Below are 19,036 nucleotides of genomic sequence, written 5' to 3'. Positions count from 1 at the left end.
CGACAAATATATCCTGCCGCCTCCTGATTGGCTGCCGCCTCCCGCCGGGCCATAGCAACAGCGGAGCGGGCGCGCGGCGGCCGTTGGCGGCCCGCGCGGGGTGAGGAGGGGCCGCGAGGGCGGCTCGGCTGAGGGGGGCTCTGCAGAGGGGCGGCAGAGCGGCAGGTAACCCCTGAGAGGCGGGAGCCGGCTGCAGCCCGAGCTGCTGCTGCTGGCGGTAGGCAGAAGGTACCGCCGTGCCAGCCGCGACGCGTAAAACCCATTTACGAGGCGTTTGCGCTGTGGTGGGCGAGAGCTGCATCTTCTCTGCGGCCTGTGGTGGGCAGAAAACACGACGCTGTCACGCACCAGCTAATGAGACGGCTGTTGGGCAGGAGCAGCAGCCCGACAGCGAAATTCACACTGGATCTTGACAGATTTTTGTATGAGATCCCAAATCAGGTACTTTATTTCTCACCCCTAATGATATGACATGTCACTATGATTACTATGATTTAGCTAGTCAATGGTATGTAATATGTGTGGGTGAAAGCCAGGGTGATTACGTTTCCCTGCTGTTGAAGATACATATATTGGAGTAAAGAGCAACTATGCATCTTACAATGAGACGTACTTCCAGTTCCTTTCAAACATTTAGTGCTGTTCCCTGACAGAGAAGATGACAAAAATGAGATTAACACTACTCCACCTGTACAGAACTTTTAGGTACCTGTCATTCAAAATTAAATAGATCATTTTCTAAGAAAACAGCCCATGTTAGGGAATGCAGGTATTTTGGGTTTGGAGATAACTGAGCTTTGTTCTACCGTCTTAACAATACCAGTGTCCTAAGGCCTTGTGAGTTTTTTAATAGTTCAGGAACACAGTTGTTTTGACTTCTTGACTTCTTTTTAATTAAAAAGAAGAGGCTCAATTCACCAGAATTCCTAAGAAGTGGTAGAACAACAAGTCTCTTTACCAAACTCAAATCTGACAAAGGCTTCGCAGCTAAAGCAGAATTAAAGCTTTTCTTCTTCACTTAATGAAGTTCATTTCCAGATTTGGCACAGTTGTTCTCTGGAGGACAACTGAATTTTCTAGGTCATTTCCCAGATGAAATAACTTACTACTTTTCTGAAAATTTATGTTAGATGATTCAAAGCTGGATACATGAAATGCAGCAAATTATTTCTCTTTAAGAGATGTAAAGTCAAGTGGTTGAAGTACAGTATGTTCTGGCCCACTAGCAGCATCTTTGCCCCACGCCACCTAGATACTGAATCTGCACAAAACACTTTTGAGGAGCTAGCTGGATTTGGACAAGAATTTGCAAGCTGTGCCTACAGATGATCTCACAGGACAGGTATCTGAGCAGAGGCTGCTGCCTCCCCATCCATGAGCCAGAACAGGTGGGATGCATAGCCATGCAACGGAGGAAGAGATCAAGTGAATCTCTGCGAACGCCAGTGATGCTGAGCATTTGGCCTGCTCTGCCTGTGCTGCTGAGTGGAGTTAGTCTTTGAAGGACAGTGTGGTGGAGTTCTTATATTGTATTCACACTGGTCTGGCATTTGAATTGTTCAGTTTGTGTCTTAGCTTGTGCTTGTTTCCTAGGTGTGATTTGCATCCCTGTCATGTCCTGGTTTCGCTATCCTACCATATATAGCAAGCTCTGGATGTGTTTATGTTGTTCTTGCTTGGAGCTGTAATTAGAAGCACTCCGAGCACATGGTTGACCTGCACTGAGCTGAATGTGCTGTACCTGCTGTTGTCATTCCTCCTCCTCAACGTGGCATGGCCTATCAAAGGAAGGAGCTTACCCTAGATAGAAAAAACAAAGCCATTTTTATCTTAAAATGAATGTAAGGTCCCAAAGAACAGTACTTATATGTGTTATTGGATCACAGAAAGGGGATGGAAATCTAGGAGCACTTTCAGAAGTTCCGTTACTTAGCTGTCCCTGAGGTGCGAAGGACACTTTCCCAGTAGGCAGGCGTCCATATTTTCCATCACTGCTGCTCAAGGCAGCTTTCCTCTTGGCAGTTCGGCAGGCAGGCCTAAGACTGGCAAGGACAGAGAGTGAGCTGTTGCCTATCAGTAGTTCGAAGTTAGAAGTGTTGTCGTAGAAATGGCAGTATGGAGGTCCTGCATGGCAGCTGCCAGTGAAAAACTTCTCTGAACTAACCCACTACAGTGCTAGAGGGGATTAATGACAGGAGAAGCAGCTTCCCCTGCTTGCAGTCCCATTGACAGCTCCTGCTAGCTATCGCTGTTACTGAATGGGCGCATCTGAGGCCCGCTCAGGACCAATGTCAGGCGATACAACTTCAAGGGCAATATTTTCGGGCAGTCTCTGGTTCTGGATGCCTGGCTGAACTTGCTTGGGGCCTCATTTTCAGAGGAAATGAGCACTTACGCAGCGACTCAAGTAGGGCACCCAGAACAGGAGGCCACTTTTGAAAATATTGGCAACGACATTTTGTTTTATCTCTGCACTTCATGAGTCTTATCCCCAAGTCTTTCATGTTACGTTCTACAGTGAAAGGTCATCGTTTCACATCAATCATTTTCAGTGGGATTTAATCTAGTTCTAAGTGAGACTAATCCACTGTGGTAAAGTTTGAAGAGCAGCAAGAATTCATTTGTTAAGACAGATCTGAGCTAATTTTTTAAATGTGGCTGACGATGCTCAGTCCTTAATTGTAGATGCCCAGCATGAAGTGTCTTCGGGTTGGTTCCAGAAATGCTGGACATCTAATCTCCGATTTTATCTGTAGGCTGCAAATGCTCAGCATCTCTGAAAAACCCTGGGATGTAGTAGGATTGGGGCGGGTGTTTGGTTTTTGTTTTTTTTACTTTCAGTATTTACTTAACATAAGTTGGGTTTTTTCGCTCTTACATGTAGAGCCTTTCTTTCAGGATGGTGCTCTGGCTTTTTCATGTTTTCCTGTTTATGCCTGTGAATTCTGGTTACTTTCCTTTGATTACATAAAGAATAAAACCACATTCTTGTATCTGGACAGGACTAGCAAACACTGTGGTCTGAAGCAGCTCGTGAAGAGTTAAAGCTGCTTTCAATTAGCTGCTGTGTTCCTGCCACTTAAAGAAACCCCACAACTGAGCATGCTTCACAGCCTCCAGTGCATATCCCTGAATCATTCTGGCAAGTGACAACACTGCCATAATCTTTTATTCAGACATAGTGCTTATTCTTCAGTGGACTCTGAAATGAGCAAGCACTTGACAATAGCACATTTTGCCAGAGAGTTCTGAGGATTTATCAGCTCACGTCTGTGCAGGATTTTGAACGTGCAAAAGGCTACTGTGTGTGAATGCTCAAATGGGTTTCAGTATAAAGACCTAACCTTTCCTGTGAGGGAGCAAGAGCTTCGCAGGTTTTGTACAAAATTTTGTTTTAAGGTTCTTCCGATGCTGGAGAATAGATACACAATGTACTTTACCACAGTTCATGGCATGAACCGTACTGCTTCTGAGCAGCACTCGGGCATTGTAGCCTTTCTCCATTCTAGGTTTTACCTTTGAGTTATGAGGGAGGTTCTTTGAGAGTAATTCAAGATTAATATGAAGTTGAAATATGACAAATAGTAGAATATTTTCACACACACTGTGACAGCCTAGAGGATTCTGTTGCTCGTTAAACTGTGGTGTATGCTTTGGCTAGAAATATATCATTGAAATTATAGTCCCTTGTGGTTTGGGAAAGAATCATCACACTTCAGCTACACCCACTCCTATCTCGTGCTCTGATCTAGTCATTGGTTACAACACCTTTCCTCCCTCATGTGCGCTTACCTCACTTTACTGGGGGGATGTGCTGCCAGGATTCTAACAATAAAAAATAAAGATAGTCCTAAGCCTGTGAAACAATCTGACCTTACAGCACTATCTGAACATCATGACCTGTGTAAGTGCCAGTCACAGTGTTTCCAAGCTCAGATGCCCACAAATTCTGTCTCTTTACCATACTCATCTCTACTTCCTTTGCTGTGATGTGGAAGCTGGTTAACCTCCCCCATCAACAGGTAGTTGCTTCTGTTCTCTCTCTGGTTTTCAGTGTCTTGTCCTCGAGACTTTTATTGTTTAACAGTTCCCTAAATAAAACACTTCCTTGCTGCAGAGAAGAGGGCAGACTGTTTGCTCCAGAGATGAGGAGGATGTTAGTGGCAAGGACTTTGTAGTACCACTGCTTTAGTTCCACGAGTGTCAGGAAGAGTGCTGCGGAAGGTGCGTGCTCCCTCACTGCTACCAGAACCACCAAAGGGGGAGGCATTCTGCCCTGGGGAAGGGCTGGCGATGGCATGGGGTAGTTTCCCTGTGGTGTTTCCCCTTGACCAGTGTGTAACTCTGTCCCCGCAGCTGAACATCAGCACGGGGGAGATGCCCTCTCAGACTACTTTGGTGTCCCCAGTGCCCCTGGGTGGAGCTGGGCAGTGAACTAGAACGGCATTTCAGCACGAGCTATTTGTGGAACATCGGTGCTGCCCAATAATCAGATATGTCTGTGGAGCGGAGCCACTGCCTTAGGTCATGGTGCAATTTTCAGTACCATAAGTTTCTCCATCTACAGATTCTTGCTGGGTGTGGTCACTTTGCCAACAACTCTTAGTCCTGCCTCAGGAGAGCAGTATTTCTGAGCTCCTGCCCGAGCTTTGCTGGGAATCGCAGAGCTCGGTCACGTCATGTACGATGCCTGGCATCCGAGCTTGGCAGGGGAACTGCAGATCCGGGTGGTGTTTTGCACCCCATTCAGCACTCTAGTAAAAGGTCTGCTGACACTTCCATTTCCTTTCCATTTTTATTTTTAAGGTGTTGTAACTCTGCTTATAAATATTGTAGCAGATTAAAACTGATTGCGTGATCTCTAATTGGTTTTTATTTGTACCTCTGTAGATCTGTGGAGCTGCTATTATGGCCGAAGATCCAGAGCACTAGCCGCTGTGCACGCAGGACGATATAGGTACTCTCCCACAGACTTTCTATGTGCGGAATGCAATCGCTTCACTTTCTTTAGGCTACAGTCAGACTGTCGACATGCTGCGTACAAGGTACAAGGTTGCCTTATTTTAGCACTTTTCCTTGCAGCTGTTGGATTTAGACACGTATCTGGTTTTAGAGCCGTGGGGTTACCTGTCGCCATGTGGATTCAAGGTTAAGAATTTTTGAGATGCTTTAGACTGAGAAATAGCCATTATACAGAAGCTTCAGTTAAAAAAACCAAAAGCATTTAATGAGAATGTTTTTGTGCCTGTGTAGATGTATCTACATCTATTTGGCAGATTAATGCAGATTGTCTGGTTCAGTGGGTGAATAACTAGTTTTAAAAATACTTTGTAATCGATTTCCCTCGGGACTCCGGAACTGCTGTACGAGACTAGAAAGCTTTTGGTAGACCCTGTGAATCCTCTGAACTGTTGGAACACTTCGCAGACTGACTGATCTCTAGTAAGACGTTACTGTAACAGCAAAGTTTCCAGACTGGAGAAGTGTATTGGGCATTCTGGATTGGCCCAACTCTCACTCTTCTTGCCGAAGTGTTAGATACATTAGTATTTATATCTTTACATTGAACTATGCCTTTGCAAGGACATGTTCCTGCTGTCCGTAGATAAAACTTTATCTTTGTAAAATCAATACAAGTTTTCCATTAATGATGATAATGAATTAGACTGATACTAGGGATCCAGTCTGTGAAGGTGTTCTAGGTCACTGCCTTCTCCTGGAAACAGTGAAAACAAAGTCCTGTTAGGAAAAAGGCACTGTTCAGCTTGCGGATACCTGTGTGCAACTGTGTGCTGCACAGCACTGCACAGAGCTGCTTCCGGAATGTTCTGGCCATCAGTTTGTAACTTGCTACATGTAATTCTTATCTTTCATGCTTTATTAGATATAATTACCATTTATTCTTATTTGTCATAATATTTATGTCCTTTAAAAAAATAGCAATATTCATCTAGTCCCTTTGGAAACTAACTGCAGCATTTATTTTAAGTGACATCAGGGCTTGATGCACAGAAGCCAGCAATGTTGGAGTTAAGGCTAAAAACTTTTGGCTGGCACAGCGGACTGGATTTACTCCACCGCAACGCTGCAGGAGCGCTGGGGCTAAGGGGAGGAAATGTCCTGAGTGGGCCCAGCCTTGGGCGGCCGCCCCGGCGTGCGCCAACGAGCTGTCTGCCCTCTGCTTTGGGGTGAGAACAGAAGTGAGCTTGGTCGGTGCGGGTGCTGCGTGCCGCCGCTCTGCGGCCGAACGGTCCGAGCTGTGCGGCAGCTCCCCGTGCCTACGGCCATGTTTAGCTGCTGGCTGTGGGTTGCACAGGGAAAGTTAATCTGTGATCTCTCGAAAGAGATGAGTAACGTGGACGCTAGCGTTTCTGCTGGCGCCAGCGGCAGCGGTGTCCTTTGTGCAGCGCTTTGCCTTCGAGGTGGTTTTTATGTCAGGCCAGCACCCTGTCAATTTATGAGCGAAGAGCTCGGCTATTACCAACTAAAATACGTGGTAAAATTGAGTTTAGCTGCACCTCTTGGGCAAGGCGGCAGCACTGGCCCGCGCCCACCCCCCCACACTGTTCCGCAGGAGGGAGCCGCCGCCGCCGGGCCGCGGGGCCACAAAGAACAATGGCGCGGCGGCCGGGCGGGCACGTGAGCGCGGTGCGGCGCCCCCCGCCCCCCCGCCGGCCGCGCTCCCCTGGTTTGCCAGGGCGCGGCGGGGGCGCGAGGCGCCGGGCGGTCGCGGGGCCCCTCCCTGGGCGTTGCGCGGGCAGCCCCGGCTCGGCTCCGCAGTGGCCGCGCCCGCCGCCCACCTCCACCTTTGCAGCAGTAAAATGCAGCAGGCGCAGCGCGCATGCGCCTCCGCCGGCCGGCGCCCCGGGATAGCTATTTATAGCAAGTGACGTCACCTAGAAATAGAACGCGGGGGAGCGGCGCCCCCTCCCCTCCCCTGCAGTCCCCTCAGCTCCGCCCCCTCGTTGCCTTCCTAGCGCGCAGGCGCAGGCGGTGGCAGCAGCGCGAGGCTCCGAGCCGGGCGGAGAGGCGCGAGCTGCACACGCCGCGGAGGGGACGCAGCGAGCGCGCGGCTGCCCGCCTTGCCGCGGTCCGTGAGCGCGAGGCGCCAACCGTCGCCTGGCGAGGGCGAGCGGCGGCTGAGGGAGCCCAGCGGTCGCCGGGAGCGGGCGAGCGAGCGGGCGGGAGGCGGCGGCGGCGGCTCCCGTTAGGTTCCCTCCTCGCACCGCCCGCGCGTTTCGAGGCGCAGATCCCCGCCTCTCCTCTCCTCTCCTCTCTCTCCGAGGGGCGCAGAGTGCGCAGCCCAGCAGCCACCACGGAAGCGGCTATGGGGGACCGGGAGCAGCTGCTGCAGCGAGCCCGCCTGGCCGAGCAGGCGGAGAGATACGACGACATGGCCTCGGCCATGAAGTCGGTGAGTAGGGCTGGTAGCGTGGCGGCTGCGGGTCATGCCCGGGGAGGAGTGTGCAGGGTGGGTAGTGGCGGGGGAGGGAGGGAGAGGAAGTCCGGGCTGGTCCGAGGCGGAGCTGGGTCCCGGGGAGGATGCGAGCCGCCGGGTCCCACCCGCCGCGGTGAAGAAAGGAGGGCGGGAGCATGAGCCAGACCGTCCCGCCGGGACGCCTCGCCGACGGCTGGGGCGGTGCCCGTTACTGCCTACTTCGGGGGAAGGCGAGAGGAGCAGTAGCCGGTCCAGACGGGACGCTAGAGCCCCCTTTTCTTTTAAAATTTATTTTCTTCCTCCCTGGTTTGCTTCATTCCCCGGTAACGACTCCCTCCCGCCGCCTCGGCCGCCCCTGCCCTGGGGGTGTGGCTGTCCCCACGCCCTCCTCTCGCCGCCCTCCGTCCGCCGCGCAGGGCAGGGCAGCAGTTCGAGCGCTGCCCGCTTCTCGCCGCGGCGGCGGGAACGCCGCGGGCTCTGCCGCCGGGTCTGGCCCCGCGCACCCCGCTGGGGATCAGGGCTTTGACCTTGGGGCGCGCCCCCCTTCTGGGGGAGGCTGGGAGGCGCGAGCGGCCGGGAGTGCTGGGCGGGGGGGTCTGGGGAAACCGCGCAGGGCGAGAGGAGCCCCTTCCTTTTCTAGACGTTTCTTTTGCCTGGCGATAAAATGCCTCACCCACGTACACGAGCCCTCTGACTCAAAGGTGGTATAGGAGTTGCATCCGGGTGTAACAGCTGCCCTGCGCACAGAGCGCGTTTCCCAAGCTTTAACGTTACCTTTTTGCCTCTTCTTTGTAGGGTAACAAATTCTCAGTGCGTTCCTTACCCGGTTGAATACTGACATGTGTTTAAACAATAAGTTACAGTTGCAACTCAGCTGCTGTCAGAATCAAGCAATGAAAATTACTTGTACTGATCGGTCTGTACTGGTACATAATAAAATCACAGAATGATCAAACGTATTATGTCTAGTTCCTTTTTTTAAAAACAAAGTATTCATATAATCTGAATTTTAACGGTAACATTAATACCAGTAAATGCTTAGCAGTGTCTTTGCTGTATCTGATTGCAATTGGTTTGTTCTTGCTGATCTGTCCTTTGTGAACACCCAAAGACCCCAAGAGGAATCGAGTTTCCCTTGAGAGTGCTGCTGTATAAAGACATGAGATGATTTTAGTTTTGAAAGAGCAGCTTCAAATGGAGTTCTCGTTTTTTGTTGTAAGGATCGGTCCTTTTAGTCTCATTCAGGGGCTGTGAGCTATGTCGTGTCCCTTAAATGAGGGCAGTAAAAAGACACTTACTTTGCTGCTGTTGTTCACTTTTGCTATTGAGTCATAATAAATACTACATCCAATCCAGTTCTAAAGCAGCAATATTTTTGAGTATGTCAACATCAGAGGCGCTGGACATTAAAGGAAGCTATGTTTTAATGATATCTCTAGAATTCTTGATAAATAGGACGTAGTAGTAGCAACAGCTCTGTTTATCTCTCTAATCTTTCAATTGCTAATTATTAAAGATGAAACGGAGAAAGCACTAAAATCCACTGCTGCTCTAGAAGGCTGTATTTTTAGCTGTACTTGTAGATAGCTTTTTATTTTTCCAGATGTTGCTGAACTATATTTATGGCACTCTGAACATACATGAAACAAACAGAATACAGTTGCTACGCTTCAGGAAATCCATAAATAAAGTACATAAAGCTAATGTGTATGTCCAGTTGTCTTTTTAAACTGTCCTAATTACTATGCAATTTTCTTTCATCTTGAGTCACAGTATTCTCATCTGTAGTGCTACTTTGCTCTCAAATAGTGATGAGCTTCTGTAATTGGGAGCTCGAGAACACTTTGTGAGCTGAGCCTTGAGCGTTTGTGAAATGGTGCATTACGGATACTTTACAAAAAGTAAAGCTGAATTTAAAAGGCAACAGTTTCATTGTTTTAAGCTCTTCATCTACTGTTGCATGCCTGTAATGTAGCATCTATGGGTTACTTGGCTTTCGCAGGTGTTCCCTCTAACATGGTAATTTCCAGAATGCTCTTCAGTGTTTGAAGTTAATTTTGTAGGTCGGAGCGTAAGGTCCTATGAAATGTTATGGGGGCTGTCTCTTCTCACACAGCTAATACTTGCTTCTGTTTCAGTGATTGCAAATAACGGCTATTAAGAGAACTTTTTATCCATATAGGATAATATTCAAATAATCTTGCACTCCAGAGACGTTAGGCTTCCTTCAACAGGAAATCAGTGCTCTAACTCATATATCTATTTTCAGTGCAGGATATCTTGATTTGAAAAGTTTCTTTAATTTTTTTTTTTTTAATTTCTGAATATAACATCTGGTTTTTAAAGGTGCTATATGAAAGTAGCATGCTTCCAGTGTAAATGCAAATCTGAGTGATTAATTTCAGTTATAGGTATTTATCACAACACTTTTACAATACACAATACAGCCAACAGCCTGACAGTTACTCCTAAAACATAAAGTGACAAAGACTATTTTATTGAAAGCATATTTGTTTGGTTTTTGAGACTGCCACTGAAGGAAGAAAAAGTATGACAAGATTGCCATTTTAGCTGTCAGTATAAACCTGGAGAAGTATTTATTTTTCAGTCCTATAAGGTTCTTCTTTTAAAGAAAAGCCAGATGAAGTGGCAGTTGTAGCTTAAGTAAGGAAACTACTGCTCAATAATAGTTTTTTTGTTGCTGTTCAACTTATTTTTCTTGGAAGAATTCTAGTATTTTGGCTTATAATGTGTAGACAGGAGAGGAAAATAAAACTGTCACTTAGTTTGCTGTTATAAATTAATGAGTTTAGTTTACTTTTTTGGAGCCAAAATTTTAATAGAAAATACAATTATATGTAAATGTGCCTCTACTAAAGGCATTTTTCCAGGGGGTGTGGTGTTCTCATTGCATTAAATGCTGCTCCAGGATTCCAACTATTTGAAATAACCTGACACGGTAGGTAAAAAATTACTTCTCAACACACTGGGGAGAGATATACTTTAAGCATAGGTGTTAAAGGTTCTCACTTGATGGAACAAATACTCTAGCACCTTGAGAATGCAACATTGAGTACCTTCGGGTTTAGATCATTCCAGAAATAGTTAAACATTTTATCTGAATAAACCCTTAGTATTTCAGACAGTGTTAATCCTAATATGTAATGCTCAGGAGCTCAGTTAATTTATGTTGCTTTTCTAGTATAGCTACATAGCGGGTAGAGAGTCATTTACACTTTGGAATTGATAAGATGCATCTGAGTTAGAAGATGTATAATTTTAAAATTATGTGTGAAATACTGTTTGGCATGAAATTAAATTTAAGTCTTGGAATGATCTAAATTTTTTTACGCAAAATAGCTTGAGGTTTTAGTTTGTAGGCTTTTTCTGTGTATGTAAATGGACTTAGAAGTTTGGGATGTTCTACATTTTTAGTATTGTATCACTGAGTTCTTCACATCAGTGTCTGGTTTTGGGTTGATGAGATGTATAGGAGGGGGAATGAGATGCCTTTAATGTAAACTATCCTTCCCTGCTGTGAGATGACTTCCTTACTGTGGTTTTATACAGCAAATCTAGCTGTAGCAGTTCCAGTGCTTGATAAAAAACACTGATGCCACATGATGCAAGAAACTGATCTGGTTTAAATTCGTTAGTCTGGTTTCTGTTTGTTCAAAAATTATGGTCTCTATAACTTTGCATCAGGAGAATTTTAATAATTAAACCTGACTTTATATTGGCTCAGGTACAGTCATTTTTGCAGCAGCTTGCTGAGAACTGGCTCTAGCTGTGACTTCTATGCTCTGGCTAACAAAACAGAAGTATAATCACATAAATTCAGTTGACCTGGGTCAAATTCTACTAGGTAATCCACCAGTGCATCTGCTGTCAGTTGTGGAACCTTCACTTTGGTATTTTCCATAAAGAGTAGTCTCAGCTTGGTATGGCCTGTGTGGGATCACACACATGTGAGTAATTTCTGAGCTACAGTACTGCCATGCTCATCAGCATGTGTATTTAGGAATTCCAGGATTATAGTCAGGATCCCTTGTATATACTCCCATTTTTTTCCCAGTAAACTCTGAAATAACTTTATGGGCGTAAAGCAGAGGAGGAGACACCTGTAAGTATTATATAAATACATTATCTAGACTATATACCTGTCACAAAAAGCAGACAGTCTGAATGAAAACTGCTAGGAGATCATAGCCTGGGTGTTCAATTGCATCATCTGCCTCAGGACTGAAAATAATCCCAAACTTGTGTGAGAGAGAGGGGTGCATAAGGCAAGTATGGAGCAGCACCCGAGTAAGTGAATATTACTTTGAAGTCATACTACAAATGGCTTTTTATCTTTTAAGTGTTTCTGTTTTTCCTAACAGCCGTTAAAAGAAAGCGTGTCTACATCTAAAATGTAAAAGTAAATTATTGCAGTCAGAGATCTTTTCTGTTAAGGAAAGGCTATAGGTAGAATGGAAGTTCAGCATTTCAAGTTACCTTTTTCTCTACGTGAATCTCTCATGTGAAGAGAAACATGTCTGTTTTTATCTACTGTGCTAATATATTGGAAATAGATAAATCAGTAGATAGCTCCATATGGGTCACATGCTTTCCTTTGAGTCTGCTTTCTTGTAATATAGCTGTTACACCAGGGAGGTACATGTGATATCTTGACGCATCTCCACAGAGTATCAGCACTTTTTAGCTAGGATGGGGGATAATGTGCCATTTCCCTCTCAAATCACCAGTTTCAAAATGAGAAGGAAATAATTCAGGACTAGTGAAATAACAGTTATGGGGAGGGAAATAACACTGACATCCTGAAGCATGTTGAAAAGTGATGCTAGAAAGGAATGAGCTTCTCTCCAAGCATCGGGAACTTCTCCCACAGGGGAATAACTAGTGTGAAATTAGTGGTTTGTTACTCGAGTTCCTGCGCTCCCCATCAGATGCTGCTTTCTTAGAAAGTGGTTATCAGTTTCTAGATTAACAGAATCTGCCAGGGGCTATAAATTGTGCCCGGGAGTGGCAGGGCATTGAATCTGAAGAAGTAATTCACTTTGTGGCTGAGTCTTGTGGCAATGCTCTATGTAGTCTTCTGGCCATGACATGTTGTATCTGTTATGGTGGCTGCTGACACATGACTTGCTTCACGCCATTGAAAATGGCTTGAAAAACAGAAGATTTATTTTTGTATTGCAAGATTTAATTCCTTTGATACAGTGCTAAAATCTCACTTCTTTTGTAATTTTTTAAACAGATGAAATATGAATGTCCAGTTTTCTTCTACCTGGAGACGTTAAAAACTTGAAGGAACAGGAAAAATAAGCTGCTTTGAAACCTTTCTCAATTGAACTTCAGGTGATTGGTCTTCAGCACACAGACTTTTTTTGAGACTAATTATATTTTATGCTAGTGTTGTAGAGCTTTATTGTAGAATAGTATTGCTTTGCTATCTGATGGTGAGGGCTTGCATTTGGAAAGGCAGTATGTTTGATAAAGGGATGTGTAGTTGACAAACATTATTTCTGCTTTCTTCTCCAGAATCTTACAGTTCAGTAATTTTAAAAAAATTGTCACTAGTTGTTTAGAAAACATTCCTGAAGGTCATAGTTGGCAGAGCAGAAGAACTGGCTGAATGGCAGAACTCAGAGGGTTGTCATCAGCGGCGCTGAGTCTAGTTGGAGGCTGGTAACTAGTGGTGTCCCTCAGGGGTCAGTACTGGGCCCAGCCTTGTTTAACTTCTTCATCAATGACCTGGATGGAGAGTTAGAGCGTACCCTCAGCAAGTTTGCTGATGACACCAAACTGGGAGGTGTGGTAGATACACCAGCAGGCTGTGCTGCCATTCAGCTTGACCTGGACAGGCTGGAAAGTTGGGCAGAGAGGAACCTGATGAGGTTCAACAAAGGCAAATCCAGGGTCCTGCACCTGGGGAGGAACAACCCCATGCATCAGTACAGGCTTGGGGTGGACCTGCTGGAGAGCAGCTCTGTGGAGAGGGACCTGGGTGTCCTGGTGGACAACAGGTTAACCATGAGCCAGCAGTGTGCCCTGGCTGCCAAGAAAGCCAATGGGATCCTGGGGTGCATCAAGAAGAGTGTGGCCAGCAGGTCGAGGGAGGTTCTCCTTCCCCTCTACACTGCCCCAGTGAGGCCTCATCTGGAGTCCTCTGTCCAGTTCTGGGCTTCCCAGTTCAAGAAAGATGAGGAGCTACTGGAGAGAGTCCAGCGGAGGGCTACAAGGATGATGAGGGGACTGGAGCATCTTCCCTACGAGGAGAGGCTGAGGGAGCTGGGCTTGTTCAGCCTGAAGAAGAGAAGGCTGCGAGGGGACCTAATATATACTTGCAAATATCTGCAAGATGGGTGTCAGGATGATGGGGCCAAGCTCTTTTCAGTGGTGCCCAGCGACAGGACAAGGGGCAATGGGCACAAAGTGAAGCACATGAAGTTCCGTCTGAACATGAGGAAGAACTTCTTCACTCTGAGGGTGACGGAGCACTGGGGGGCTGTGGAGTCTCCTTCTCTGGAGATATTCAAGACCTGCCTGGACAAGGTCCTGTGCAGCCTGCTGTAGGTGACCCTGCTTCGGCAGGAGGGTTGGACTAGATGACCCACAGAGGTCCCTTCCAACCCCTACCATTCTGTGAAGTAGAAGAAATAATTATAACAAGGTTTAGGATGCCTGCATACATTTTTTAGTTACTGAATACATAAATACCAGCACTTATGAGGATATTTAGTTTGAAGCAGAGGGAAAGGGATGAATGTGAAGGTAGCAGTTAGCTGAGGGTGAAGAACAGACATAGTAAGTGGAGGATGAGGTGAAAAATGGAGTTGATCATTTATCAGGTGAAGAATTGAGAGAGCTGTGGCTGCCATTTTCTTGTAGCTTTAATTTCTTTCATATGGAGTCTGGACTGCAAAGCCAAGAGATGGATTTTCTGTTACTGTTGTCCTGTCCCACTAAGTCTCATCCTCAGTTATTTTTGTGTTTTGTATACTTCTCCATACTCAGTTTTTATTTTTGTGGGTAATATAGGTCCATAGTATATTAACAGATCCAAGATTTTTTTTTCTATTTGTCTTTTGAATGCTGTAAAGATAATGAAGACAGGTGGGGGGAAAAAGGGATTTATTTGTGTGATTAAATGGTGTTTAAATTTTAGCAAAACATTACTGACTCCTTTAGATCAACCACTGTGTTTGAGAACTTGTAGTGAACTTTCAAGCAGTCCTCCAGCGTGCAGAAATCATCATCTGGTTATTCATCTTCTTCAAGGGGTTTCTTTATTTTTGTAAAAGCAAATGCTGTCCTAATAGTCTGTAGGCAATAAAAACTCTTAGCAGAGCCCTTACATCTTGAGGAAGTTAGTGTCTTTTCTACAGAAGAGGATGTAGGTGGGTAATAGCAGGGATTGTTGAGAGAGGGATTGTTGGGATGATGCTGAGTGGAAGCTGTGAAGAAGATTATGAAGATGTCAGTAGAGTTTTTCCTGTGCATTTCACCCTCTGTAGATTGTCTCTAATTGTATTAGGCCAGGCAGAGCAGTGTCTTTTGGGAGTTCAGGTTCCTGAGCTGTGGGGGAAAGGCCTTTTGGAGATAAAATTAATTGACTTGGAATATTTTAAGAACAAAACCTAAATTTGAAAGTTACCTCTCTTACTGTTACAGTTATTCTTATGAATTGGTTTTGTAGACTTGGAAAGATGCGCATTTATTGGATGGTTCACTGGTTACACCAGCAGTCTCAATAGCATAAATATTTGTGACTTAATTATTTGTAGTTATGTAAATATTTGGTTACAAATATTCTGATGCCTGTCAAGCAGTGTAAATATGCACATTTAAAAAGAAACAGTTAATGATTTTTGCAGTGTCTGAGGAAGGACAAGTTTACTTTCACACCAAAGTACGTATCCTTAGAATTCTAGTGATTTCTTTTAATGCGGTTAATGCAGTGTGCTTAAAGTAGTGGAGTTACATTTTTTATCCTAATTCCAGTGAGTTTAATTTCATGTTTATGAAGTGCAGAAGTGGAACAACTTCAAGTGACTATGAGTCTGATAGGTTTTATTCCCTAAATTAACACAGCAAGTGAAATAGGCCTAAATATAGTATTAGAAGTGTTATCCTTCCTCTATCTTGGCTTTTTTGTAGTATGAATTTTAAGTTGATCATGACTTTTTTCCTTGATTTCCTGTTCTATTTCTATGCTGTTTCTTTCATGTCCTATCCTTGAAATTTGTCTGCAGCCACCAATTAGCAGAAATCAGGATAACTTTTGTATTACATTGTGTAATTGCTCACTAAGTGACTGAAAGATACTGTGAAGCACTAATTCCATTTGTACTATGCTGAGTTTAATCATAATGATGGAGCGCTTCCCCCTCTGCTGTCCAATGAAACAAAGCAGCAGGGGAAAGAAATGCAAGAACTGCAGCAGTTCCCAGTGTTTGTGCTATGTTCCAGAGTCATGAAACTGGTATTTTACGTACATTTAAATTGATCACTAAGGGTGTAGTCTGCATAATTACGGCAAAGACTTGCTAAAAACCCAAAGCTTTCCTTCTGTGAATGCTTCTCCATTACACAAGCCTGACTCACTTTTATTCAGTGAACGTGCTTTGCAATGGCTTCTAAATACCGGTTCTGTTACAACAGAACTGTGGGATTTTCACTCTCTTAAGTCTTGACTGCAAAAACAGTTTTAAACTTTCAACATTACAAATTGACTCCTGTCTAGAAGGAGTTTTGGGATCTAGAAGGAATTTTGGGATCTAGAAGGAATTTTGAATCTTGTGCTTGATGATGGAAGTGTTGAAGGAAGTTTGTGTGCTCTTCTCTAAGACAAACCGTTTAAATTTGCTATTTGTCTGTATTTTCAGGTAACTGAGCTGAATGAGCCCCTCTCAAATGAGGACAGAAACCTGCTGTCTGTAGCCTACAAGAATGTAGTTGGAGCTAGGCGATCTTCCTGGCGTGTCATCAGCAGCATAGAGCAGAAGACTATGGCAGATGGGAACGAGAAGAAGCTGGAGAAGGTTAAAGCCTATAGGGAGAAGATAGAAAAGGAGCTGGAGACAGTCTGCAATGATGTGTTGGCTCTCCTAGATAAGTACTTGATCAAGAACTGCAATGACTTCCAGTATGAGAGCAAGGTCTTTTATCTGAAAATGAAAGGGGATTACTACCGCTATTTGGCAGAAGTTGCTGCTGGGGAGAAGAAGAACAGTGTTGTGGAAGCCTCAGAAGCCGCCTATAAAGAGGCTTTTGAAATCAGCAAAGAGCACATGCAGCCCACTCACCCAATTAGGCTTGGGCTGGCACTCAATTTCTCAGTGTTCTACTATGAGATCCAGAATGCTCCTGAGCAGGCCTGCCTTTTAGCCAAACAAGCCTTTGATGATGCCATAGCAGAGCTGGACACACTAAATGAGGATTCCTACAAGGACTCCACTCTCATCATGCAGTTGCTTCGAGATAACCTCACTCTGTGGACGAGTGACCAGCAAGATGAAGAAGCAGGAGAGGGCAATAATTAAAAAGCTTTCCTCCGATCCCTCTTTCATCCACTTCACCATCCCCATCATCACCAATATTTCCTTGCCACAGTCACACTAAATATCTAGTGCTAAGCATATCTGTATTGTACAACTGTTCAGATCTGCTGTCCACTTTATCAAGAAGCAGTCTCAGATGAATCTTTATGGGCATTGATGAATTGATTGGTTTATTGGCCCTTGCACTTGAACAGTGCAGAAAGATGCATAGTAAATGAGGCAATTTTAGTTTGCCTGTTGATTGGAAAATATGGTAAAGAATAATGGAAAGTGATTGAAGATGATTAGATTCCAGTTAAATTTTTTTTTCCATTTGAAATGAGCTGAGAGTTCTGTTAAGCAGTACATTTGTGCATGCAAAGTAAATCAGCCACCCCAAATTTTTTTCAGTCACTGAAAACAGTTAAGCTGATGTGAAATGACAACCCTGTTCATCAGTTTACGATAAACTGTTTGAAATGTGAGGTTTCGGTAGCAATTTGTTTTTTTGCCTCTAACTTATGTGCACAGTTTCTTTTAATGCAGTGCATCTACCTAAGAGTTTTGATACTTGTAACCTTTTGCGGTTGTTTTGAAGAATCATGAATTTATTTTTTGTAAACTCTTTGGCTGTTTAGTTGTCTGTGTATTCTGACAACGCTATGTCAATATTAGCCCATGTTAAGATGGATGACTGAGATGCCAGACTTCTAAATTAAATGTTTTGGAATTAAATGAATAAAATAAAATGCTGCTTCGGGGATGTTATCTCTATATAAGCTGTCCTGTCTTTTGTTCAGAGCAGAAATGGAGTTACCTAACACATCACTGATGGGTTAAAACATATTTAATCAAAAGTTTAATGAGAAGTTGCATCACACACTAAAACAAACAAGCAAACCCAGTATGCTGAAAAGAAGAAAACAAAACAAACCCCACAAAACCAAAACACACCCACAGCCATTGAGAATGTGATACTGCTCACCAGTGTTAAAGTGGAGTTTCCGAAGGTATATTTAGTTATTTCTTGGTAGAACAGTTGTAATGCAGTCCTGCTGAGGAGCTGAGAAGTTGTAAAGAACATTACACCAGTATAGAGACTTGTATTTGCTTCTTTCTGCTGAAACTTCTAAACTTTTTTTTTTCCCTGAAGTGCTAACCACCAAATCAACTTTACACATGAAAATCCCAGTAGCTTTGTTTCATATTTATCGGCTTCAAACAGAAGCAGTATTTGTTCTTAAAGCATGCTTTTCTATTGTAGCTAACTTAAGCCCAGTTCTCAAGCTTATGCTGTGGGGTTTTTTTCCTCCCAATTGTTAGTGCATGTGTATATTTATTGGTTCTGTACATACTTCTGTAATGGTATGTTTCAGAAGCATGAAAAGTTTGCTGTTATGTGTTGCTGTATCCAGACTGCTACTGGTACTTGAGCTAGCTCAAAGGTAATGTAAGTTCTCATATGAATCTATTCTTTGATTGGTACAATAAATATTACTGGTCTGAATACCTACAACATCTACCCATGCTTCTTAAAAGCAGCGCACTGGTTATTTTTAAGTATCTGGAGGATTAAAATTTTCAATAGTAGATGTGTATCTATTTATATATTCTATCATCTGGGTAATTCTAGCTTGATTACATCAGTAAGGTTGGTGACAATTTGAAAGACTAATGCAACATCTGAGAAAGATGAAAATACAGGTCCTTGATGTTGAGGTTCTTGACCTCCTAAAGTAGTTTGGAGTGCATACTTAATATAAATTACTACTGTCTGCCAGGGCCTTTTGTGGAAGTCACTATATTTGCTCCTGTTTCATCAAACAATATACAAGTCCCTGTTTTTCAGTTCCCATTTTTGCAAGTAATCTTTGCAGGAATCTTCTGGCCAGTAATATCTATCCATTTGGGCTTTACCTGTCTCCTTCCTATACCTGTCTAGCTTCCTATAGGTTCTCTTCCTTTCCTTCCTCTCAGATCTGCTTACCTGCCCCTGCGGAACTGAGGTAAAACTTGTCAAGAAGACTGCCTTTTTGTGTTGAAATGTATTGGC

The 19,036-nt window shown here is 44.2% G+C and overlaps 1 protein-coding gene across 1 annotated transcript; it reads left to right on the top strand.

Annotated features, from left to right (window-relative positions):
• The first annotated feature begins 6,992 nt into the window (after positions 1 to 6,992).
• Positions 6,993 to 18,490, top strand: YWHAH (tyrosine 3-monooxygenase/tryptophan 5-monooxygenase activation protein eta). The gene is made up of 2 exons (XM_075434739.1): positions 6,993 to 7,414; positions 16,330 to 18,490. The coding sequence occupies exons 1-2, from the start codon at positions 7,328 to 7,330 to the stop codon at positions 16,984 to 16,986; spliced, it is 744 nt and encodes a 247-aa protein (XP_075290854.1). The 5' UTR covers positions 6,993 to 7,327; the 3' UTR covers positions 16,987 to 18,490.
• The last annotated feature ends 546 nt before the right edge of the window (positions 18,491 to 19,036 follow it).

Source organism: Opisthocomus hoazin, chromosome 13, assembly GCF_030867145.1.
Source record: "Opisthocomus hoazin isolate bOpiHoa1 chromosome 13, bOpiHoa1.hap1, whole genome shotgun sequence".
NCBI lineage: Eukaryota > Metazoa > Chordata > Aves > Opisthocomiformes > Opisthocomidae > Opisthocomus > Opisthocomus hoazin.
Note: the sequence above shows the minus strand (reverse complement) of the source record. Positions and strands in the feature narration are given on the sequence as shown.

Bases quoted from the DNA above. Each gene is read 5' to 3' on its own strand.
- YWHAH (XM_075434739.1), top strand. From the start codon at position 7,328: ATGGGGGACCGGGAGCAGCTGCTGCAGCGAGCCCGCCTGGCCGAGCAG. The intron at 7,415-16,329 runs GTGAGTAGGGCT...CTGTATTTTCAG, and splicing joins TGGCCTCGGCCATGAAGTCG to GTAACTGAGCTGAATGAGCC.